Source organism: Zeus faber (assembly GCF_960531495.2).
Source record: "Zeus faber genome assembly, chromosome: 13".
Lineage (NCBI taxonomy): Eukaryota > Metazoa > Chordata > Actinopteri > Zeiformes > Zeidae > Zeus > Zeus faber.
Window position 1 is genome coordinate 11,659,408 of NC_137198.1, and position 9,769 is coordinate 11,669,176.

Consider the following 9,769-nt stretch of genomic DNA (forward strand, 5'->3'; position numbering starts at 1 on the left):
GTAGTGCAGTCAAGTGTACCACAGAGCCCTGAACATACTGCTTTGTCATGCCACCTTGTTCTGTTATTTCTGTGTGTTTGTGTGTGTGAATCTGCGTGCGTGTGCGTATGCGTGTGTGCGTGCGCGCGCGCGTGTGTGTGTGTGTGTGTGTGTGTGTGTGTGTGTGTGTGTGTGTGCGTGTGTGCGTGCGTGTGCGTGTGTGTGTGTTTAGTCATTCGTGCCACTGCTGCTGCAACACCGGAATTTCCCTGTGGGGATTAATAAAGCACCTTTATCTTAAAATGTGTGTGCGCTTGCAGAGCGCAGGGGGGAACCGTGGCAAGTTCGCCGTGCGTTTCGAACTGACGATATTTCTCGGTTTTTTCATCGAGTCTCCGCTCGGGGGGGGGGGGAACGAACGGATCAAAAAAGCACGGAGCGCCCCCGGCCGGGCCGCGGCTCCTCCGCGCCGCCGGGGGGCGCTGCCCCGCCGCGGATAAAGCCCGGCGCGGTGTGTGAGCGAGGGCCGCCCGGCCATGTTGAGGAGCGTGTCAGCGCCAGAGCGAACGCAGCGCCGCCCGCCATTGTGCAGCAGCAGCCCGAGGAGCGAGACCCTCCGCTGAGCCGCACGCCCGCACCGCCCGCACCGCAGAGCCGCCACGGGAGCCAGGAGGGGGAAGTCCGACACGGCGTGTCCGCCCGCAGCGCCCCCGGACAGCTACACCGAGGCGCTTTTCCCTCTCCCCCCCCCCCCCGACGTTTTTGTCCGCCTGCCCCGCGCGCCGAGGCCGTAAACGGCGAGGATACGCGGAGAAGGCCCCGACCACCTGCTCCCCGGACGGACTGGTGAACACCCAGCGCTCCATTCTGTTTCTCCCCTCCCTCCCCCTCCATAAATCGGACCTTCATGAATCACCTGGACCCAATCCAGAGACCGAAAGGCCAGGCGAATAAAGGTGAGAGGCCGGGAGACGCCGTCGGGTTTAATGGGGAGCGGGACGGCGGTGTGTGGATGCGGAACCTCCGCTTCGGGGAATCTTGACGTGCGCGGATGCGACGTTCTCCCCCCCCCTGGTAACGTTAGCTCGGCCAGCGAGTCGGATGGGGTCTACTATGTTTTAATTTGGCCCGCGGCGCGGTCACGGCGGGCTCGGCGGCGTGATTTTTGACCCCGCGGACCTTCCCGTCTCGGAAAACGTCCCTCTCGCGACGCGGAAAGTGGGTGTATTTTGCGGTCCCAAACTAGCTAGCTAGCCCTCCGTCACGATGAAAGGATTCTTGGCGCTCCGGAGCAGCTAGCAGGCTAATGCTAGCGGGCTAATGCTAACCGCTAACCTGAAAATGACACGTCCTCCCACATGCTTGTCCTTTATCCGGGTTATGTTGCTGTGTATACGGCATACACTGCAACACGTGCTGTGTTTACTACTGGCTGCTGTGTGTAATGTTGAGTTGAATTTCGCATTAAAATGGACCATAAAACTTTGACGTGACATCCCTGCTATTGCTATGCGAGAGCCTGAAAATACAACAACCTAATGTTCCGGTCACCAGAGATCCACATGTTTCTACACTTGAAACCATGAATGGGAGATGTAAAATAATAGATGGTATGTTTTCATAAAGGGTTGCCCATATGCTAACCAGACCCAAAAAGCTACAGTCACTAAAAACCCCCTCGATCGTGTTGTAGTAGCTGATCAGTTTTTGGGGTTTTTTTACACTTCCTGTGGCCCTCCTGTAATTAAAATGAGTGGAGTGGTGATGTAATGCGATTGTACAAATGGGTGTACCGGTCGCGATGATGCACACCTCAAATATCTCACCCTGCGGTCGTGGGCTTTGTTCAGACGTTGTTAATGCCTCGTGTTAAATGTAATGTGTTTCTCTGCAGTGCAAAACGGAGCTGTGACCCAAAAGGATTCCTTGAACGATGATGAGTTCGAGCCTTACCTGAATACTCAGGCCAGACAGGTGAGAAGCTGCGCCTTTTGTTGTGCATGTGCCAATGACCCAGCCCGTTCACTTAACCACCGAAAACCACATGACAACTACGACGTATTCCCACAACTGTAAACATCCCGAGAGGGTGGCTTTCTGAGGCTCCATGTTTCAGGTCGGCGTGGCACATCCAATAAGACCGGACCGTCCTTTCCTAAAGTTGGTGCATCCCGAGACATTGAGTGGCCGAACCAACGTAATCACCGGTCTGTCGAGCGCAGATCTCACACAAGCTCATTAGTTTGAGGCGGCGGAAGTCGTCTGGAACGGGCACCGAAAATGGAATGCACCAATAGATTTGTGGACAGGTCGCCGTGGTTTAATTTTGAGGCGTTTTTTTTGGGGGGGGGAGCGTAGCGTAGCTTTTGGCATTTCAAATAAGTTAGCAGGTGGCCTCTTGGCGTGGGCTGTATAATGTTGTGACGATGGCGTTTGGTCGTTGTATCTATACGCTGCTGTTTAGACGCGCCCTTCTGTACTAATGGACCTACTCTTTGTCAAGTGGGCCATAATGGAAAAGAATGGAGCCTGTATCGTCCTCCAGCTAAAAGAATGAGTCACCCTGTTTGTTAAGGGGGCCGCTTGTTTCTTCAGAGCACAGATCAGTAGTGTGCATTTACACACACTCTTGTCTAGAATTAGAGATCCACCGATCCGCTTTTTTTTCATTTCTGATGCCAATACACATTCGCCGGTTCCGATACCAGAGCTCCGCCCCCCCCCCCCCCCCCCCCCCCCCTCGCGTAGATCATAAACCCTCAATATAGAAACGACTCATTGAAATCGGTTGGGAAATGTAAACATTAGTGTTTTTTGTCCAGAGAAAAACGCAGCTCCCCTTTTTACTTATATTTGGCGGCCAGTCTTGCCCGTTCCAATATGGTGGCGATGCTGACGTATTGCCGCGACAGGCCAAAGCGGTCAATACGGCGTCCACGGCGTGCAGCGCTTGGGCGGGCGGGGCCACTCGTTTGGAACAAGAATTTTCAGCGACTGTGGTCGTGGGAGAGCTTGTTGCGAGAAAGAATATAAAATACCCCATATGGGATTATTTCGGTTTCAAACCGGACGCAACCAGCAAGCCGAAGGAGTTACCAGTGTTGTTTTAATCCTCACCCGATGATTTGTCCAAAAGAAACAACTGCCAATTGGACTCACAGATTGCCGATATATTCGTTCAATAACCCACGACTCGTCTCGTGTTGCGGTAAGCGGGTCCAGCACAAGCTATGGAATCTGGACCGGGGCCGTGTCTCGTGTTATGTTACACCGGGTTCATGGTCCAGCGCAAGCTACGGAATGGAATTCGGATCGGCACGTGGATATAGTGACGTCTGTATCGGCACCCGATACGATATAAGACTGGATCAGTCCCATCTCTATTTTGAATTTAAAACAAATTAAGCTAAGATACATTGGTACATATGAATGTTTTTGGTAAAATCTGTATATAATAAGTTCCTCCACAGTTTTGTCCCCCACCCCCCTCATGTAGTCCGTCTTTCATAAACCATCTTGTCTGACTTTTGTGTGTTGGGAAGCTGTGATCCTTGTTTAAAAGCCTTTTTGTAACATGTGACTTAAAGATGTTCTTCTCTCTCTCCAGAGCAATGCCTATACGGCCATGTCTGACTCCTACATGCCCAGCTACTACGGCCCCTCCATAGGATTTTCCTACTCCTTGAATGAGGCAGCATGGTCAACGGGTGGGGACCCCCCTATGCCTTATCTGGCCTCCTATGGACAGCTGAGCAATGGGGAGCCCCACTATCTCCCGGACGCTATGTTTGGCCAGCCGGGGCCCCTGGGAAGCAACCCTTTCCTGGGTCAGCATGGCTTTAACTTTTTTCCCAGTGGTATCGACTTCTCGGCGTGGGGCAATAGCAGCTCTCAGGGACAGTCGGGAACACCGCAGAGTTCTGGCTACAGCAGCAACTACGCCTACGCCCCCAGCTCTCTTGGGGGTGCCATGATCGACGGACAGTCCCCCTTTGCCCCCGCCGTGAACGAGCCCCTCAACAAGGCGCCTGGAATGAACAGCCTGGACCAGGGCATGGTGGGGCTTAAGATCAGTGGCGTTGCTCCTGGCAGCAGCGGAGACATGGCTCCTAAGGTTGTTCGCTCTGGCCTATCTGGTGGTGGGCCACTTGGCCCTGTATCTTCAGTAGGACCCCCCAGCATGCCCCCTGTCTCCATCGCTCCTGCTAAGCCTGCCTCCTGGGCGGACATTGCCAGCAAGCCAGCCAAGCCTCAGCCTAAACTTAAAACCAAGGGTGGCATGGCGGGCGCCAACTTGCCGCCTCCACCCATTAAACACAACATGGACATCGGCACTTGGGACAACAAGGGTACCATGCCCAAAGCCGCTACACCTTCGCATGTGCCTCCGATCCCCACCAATGGGCAGCCACCCAACCAGTCCTCCCCCCAGCCTGGAGCTACCGCTGGGGGGGCTCCTCAGCTTCCCCTTAGCAATGGACAGTTGGTCCCTCCTGTAAGTCAGATGGGACAGCATCAACTACCATCCAACGGGCAGCCGGGAATGGCTCAGATGCCCCCTCCTCTCTCCCAGGGTCCCCCACCTCTCTCTTCCCAGCAGCAACAACCTACTCAACCTACTCGCTGGGTCCCTCCAAGGAACCGGGCCAATGGGTTCGGGGACGCCGGTGGGGGTGGAACTGGCCAATCTCCTCCCACCTCATCTGGCATGGGCGCGGTTCCGGGGGTCCCTTCCGAACCACACCCGGTCTTAGAGAAGTTGCGCCTCGTCAACAACTACAACCCCAAGGACTTTGACTGGAACCCCAAGCAGGGCCGCGTCTTTATCATCAAGAGCTACTCGGAGGACGACATCCACCGCTCCATCAAGTACAACATCTGGTGCAGCACGGAGCACGGTAACAAGAGGCTGGACACGGCGTACCGCTCGCTGGGCGGCAAAGGCCCGCTCTACCTCCTGTTCAGCGTCAACGGCAGCGGCCACTTCTGCGGCGTGGCGGAGATGCGCTCCCCGGTGGACTACAACACCTGTGCCGGGGTTTGGTCGCAGGACAAGTGGAAGGGTCGCTTTGACGTGCGCTGGATCTTCGTGAAGGACGTTCCCAACAGCCAGCTGAGGCACATCAGGCTGGAGAACAACGAGAACAAGCCAGTGACCAACTCTCGGGACACACAGGAGGTGCCGCTGGACAAGGCCAGGCAGGTGCTGAAGATCATTGCTGCGTACAAACACACCACCTCCATCTTCGACGACTTCTCTCACTACGAGAAGCGCCAGGAGGAGGAGGAGTGTGTGAAAAAGGTAACTGAATGCGCTTTCTTGGGACAAAGTCAGAATAAAGCAGGGATGGGGGGGGGGATACAATTTGGGATGAAAAGTGGTAATGCCTCTTTGCAGACAGCAATTCTGGTCTTTTTTGATTCATTTGAGCGGCTAATATTATAACTGCAAAATAGGCTCTGACAAGCAGAGTAACCTTTGTACGTGTCTGCTGTTGTGCATTTGTTTTTAAATGCTTAAGAAAAACGGGGAAATTATTCCTCACGTTGTGCACGCGATGCTGGTGTTTCCTGAACATACAGAACCAGAGCAACTTTGAGCGCCCAATACGACTGAAACAACAATAAGAAGTTGGCACTTATTGGTACCCAGGGTGGAATTCAAGGGGATAGGTTTATTTTCATCCGACTGATTTGTTTTCTTTCATTTGTACAAAAGCATTTTTCAACTACATGGAAATTATAACTGTTCAAAATAAGAGGTTTGCTCACACGATCAGATATCATTTGCTTGTGGGCAAAGTTTATGTTTTGATAATAGCCTCTTCTTTGTCATGACAAGGTTAATTCGTTACAAAGCTCAATTGTGAAATCAAATTAACTTGTCGCTCTTTCAATTATGGTTTGGAGCGTAGTGGCTTTGCTTAGTTTTACTGAACTAAAGGGCAACAACAGTCACACGGGGAGTGTGCTGCCTGACGTTTGGATCCAAGCGCCAATGTGAATCTGGAATGTTTAATGAACTCAAAAGGAAGGTCTTTCACTGGGATTCCACATAGGGAAATAAAATGGCATGTATACATTTGTTCATTTTATGCAGGCTGAAAATCAGTGAAGAAAATATGGCCGACTACTTTTCCCACATCAATAACCAATCTTAGTTGACGATAATTTATTGCAATCGTCTGCTAACAGGCGTGATAATGTAATATGAAAGCTCATGTTCGTGAACTAATGCACAGAAGAGCATTTATTCACATTGAACATTGGTACAGGAACAAGTTAATTTGCTCATCCCGGCTAACTCAAAATGTATTATTATTATTATTTTTATAATATTTCCTTAAAATTCCCCTTGAATCAGAATGGAAACATAATTGTAGAATTTATGAAACAAATGTTTGCGGTGAGCTAACAAGGGATTGGGTGATGATGTAATAAGGGTTACAGCTCCACTCAATAGCATGTTGGTTATCAACCCTGTGTTTGTCTGTTCAGAGTGAAAACAGAATTATTCCCACGAAAAATTTTATTTTACAAACTTATTTTACATTAAGCCATTTTAACACCCCCTTAATATTCATGCAAATTGTCTGTGTACCGTAATTAATTCCTATCCGTTGGAAGTGCGCGTGTAGAAGGGGAGGCGGAGTTCTGTTAACTTTGCATGTTGATTTGAAACATTTCCATCTAAACCGACTTGATTTGTTGAATACTCCGGTTCACGGTGTGGTTTTCTACACAGGTTCCTTTCTTTTTCTTGTCAACAGCCAGTGCCTTCAATGGCCAAAGATGAATTGTGGCCTGTCTTTTCTCCCCGGTCTAAAATGAATGTATTCCTTTCTCTGCCAGTGTCAGAATTGTTTTTACCACATCTGACAGTTATCTTAACAGCGCTGACCGACCTGAATATCTTTGATCCATGGTTTCCTAGTACAACCAGTGTATCAGTGTTTTCTGTCTATATTTTATTCATTTCACTTTTACCACTTTGGGATTGGTGTGCAACAAAATACTGTTAATTCACTGTATTAAAACTGTTCGTAGTAGTGGTGGTTGCAGTCAAACTTGATGTGAGTTCCTATGAACTACCAACTGCATTTGTAAAAATTATAAATTCTCAAATTTAGATAAATGAGTGATAATGTATGTGGGTTTTGGTTTAACAAACAAACGTGTGTGTGCGTGTTAAAAAAAAAAAAAAAAAAAAAAGTTGACTTTCGGTTACTTTGTGTACGGTTCACCTTCCATGTATTGATCACTGAAAGTTATCTGGTGTATATATTTGGATACCAACCTGGAATTAGTGATTTTTGCTGTATCTTGGTGTTTCGCTGTTATCGCTCTAAAAACCTCTTTCTGCTTTGTGCATCAGGTTGAGGTCCAAGGCAATGACCCGTACCCCAGCAACCCAAGCAACAGGAGTCATTACCGGCTTCAGGTAACTCATTTCACCCCGATCCCTGATTGTATACCTAAATGGTTGCTCCTGTCTTTAAAAAAAAAAAAATAATAATAATTTTGATGTATGAAGCACAAATTTAAGAATTTTCACGCTTTCCCCTTTATGGTATGGATGTGCCACAGTTGTTTAAAATGTGCAAACAGAATGGGTGCTTGGGCTGGTTGTTGTTCTTTATACCGACGCACCTTTCTGAAACTTATGTCACTTTATTTTCCAGGATCGTCAAGGACGAGTCAAGTAACGGCCACCGCTTTGGGCAAAAGACTGCAATGCCCCGCCCCTTCCTCGCACCCCTAACCCCTGTCCACCTCATCACATCCAGATCTCTAAGAAATTCTAATAGGGGTGAAGAATTAACCAAGGACAAAAAAAAAAAAAAAACCTAAATGAAGACTTTCTTGATTTTTCTTTTGACTTTAAAGACTTACTTCGAACTTGTAGTAAAAAGAAAATGATTATTCATAGGACTACAACTAAATGCATAGCATCCCTTAGGTCTGTTTTTTTTCCCCCTTCTTTTTTGCTCCACCCTGTTCCACTACATATGCTTTTTCTGTGTATGCTTCCTCTTTTTTTTCCTCCCCCATCTTGTTCTTTTTTATTTTTGTTTTTTTCTAAAGAAAGGATCATCTTTTTCACAATCCACCCGCAAGTCAAATTTTCACACGGCACGCACGTCATATAGAGTTTATGGTGGCGGATACGATGATGCCCAACCCCCCCCCACCCCCCCTCCCACCCAAAAGGTCAAAATGGGGCGGTTTGCCTCTGTTCTTTATAAACCTCCTGACTCCCAAATCAACTGGCCTGGATGCAGCAGCTGGATGTCCACGCCCGCTCAAGAAATCTCTTACGCTCTTTACTTATTGTTTGTTTGTTTTTTTTGTTTTGGTTTTTTTGTTGTTTTTTTTTATTCTGGAGAGTGACCTACAGATCCTGAGAAAGCCCCCTGCCCCTCCTCTGTTTTTGTGTTGGCTCGTGTGTCTGAAACGGGGTAAAGTGGAAAGGAACTGGCGAAGGGAGGGAGGGAAGGAAGGAAGAAGTATGAAAGCAGAATTGATAAGTTGATGAGCCTTTGCTCAGTGTATAATTTTTATGGTGTACAAATCGGGGTCCCTCAGTTAACGGTCTGTGCCGGACTCATTTACCCTGTTAGGTTTTTTCCCCCCCTCGGACATGTTTGTTCATTCATTGTTGCTATGGGCTGCTTTCTTCCCTCTTTATTTTTTTTATTTTTACTTTTTGTCCTTTTCTCCTGTTTTCTTAAAACAGCAATGCGAGTGGCCTTGCCTCCACTCTTTCTATTAATCAGTTCTAAAGTAATAAATGTGGTATACTCAGCAGAACTGGTGTGCATTCCCCTTGTTTGACTGTAAATCTGTCCTTTATTATTATTTTTTTAATCATGCGTGTCTGTGCTTCCTTTGCTCTCTTTTTAGGGGTATATGAATTATTATTTTTTTTTTTTCCCCGAATCACCCAAATAACCTCTCCACTCACTCTAGCCTGGCTTCTAACCTATATCCTGCACTTGAAAACCATACCTCCTACCAACCAACCTGTCGTCCCTCTCCCGTCTCTTTATTTCTCACTGCTCCGTCAGCCGTACTATCACAACCCCGGCCTCTCGCAGAATGTCACAAATGGTCCTAGATAAAATGGGAGTGGGGGGGGGCGGGGGAGAGAAGAGAGAAATGCGAAGTCCTCTTTCAAAACTACTGGCTTTTATCTGTGGCATAATAAAAAAAATGCTCCACAAAACAAAAACGTTGCATTATTGCTCCTCAACTAACAGACATCCTCCATAAATGACCCGTCTGCCTTTGGTTTGTCTGGCTTGTGATTTTTTCTTTGAGTCACGAATCCAGGCTTTTAACCTCCTTTTAAAGCTATTGGCGTCGTATCGCTGCCTGGATGTTGGGTGACGAGAAAACGTGAATCGCAACAGAAATAATTGTATGATGTAATTTCGTACAATTTCTTCCTGCGTACGTTTTGGAAGCGGGGCGTCTACGGGTCAGTGAAGTGTCGAAAAAAAAAGTTTGGTTGTCTTCGGTTCGAACATTTGAGGTCTATACGTTTTGTCTCATTTTATATATATATATATATTTTTTTTCTCTGCTCAATATAACATGTTCTTTCTGTGTCAGTCATTATTGGTAACGTTCTAAAACAACCCCTTATCTATACCAACTCCGCCCTGTCCCAATTTTATATATATATATATATACTACTTACCCGCAATACTTAGATAAATAAGAGACATTTTTCCAAAAATCTGTTAACGCATTAAGCGCTGCCCGTGTCCCCCTCGCGGGGACATCG

At 47.9% G+C, this 9,769-nt stretch overlaps 1 protein-coding gene across 1 annotated transcript; it reads left to right on the plus strand.

The window, feature by feature from the left end:
- Positions 1–599: 599 nt before the first annotated feature.
- On the plus strand, positions 600–9,103 carry ythdf2 (YTH N6-methyladenosine RNA binding protein F2). The gene is made up of 5 exons (XM_080012469.1): positions 600–935; positions 1,874–1,953; positions 3,587–5,281; positions 7,355–7,420; positions 7,662–9,103. The coding sequence occupies exons 1-5, from the start codon at positions 887–889 to the stop codon at positions 7,683–7,685; spliced, it is 1,914 nt and encodes a 637-aa protein (XP_079868595.1). The 5' UTR covers positions 600–886; the 3' UTR covers positions 7,686–9,103.
- The last annotated feature ends 666 nt before the right edge of the window (positions 9,104–9,769 follow it).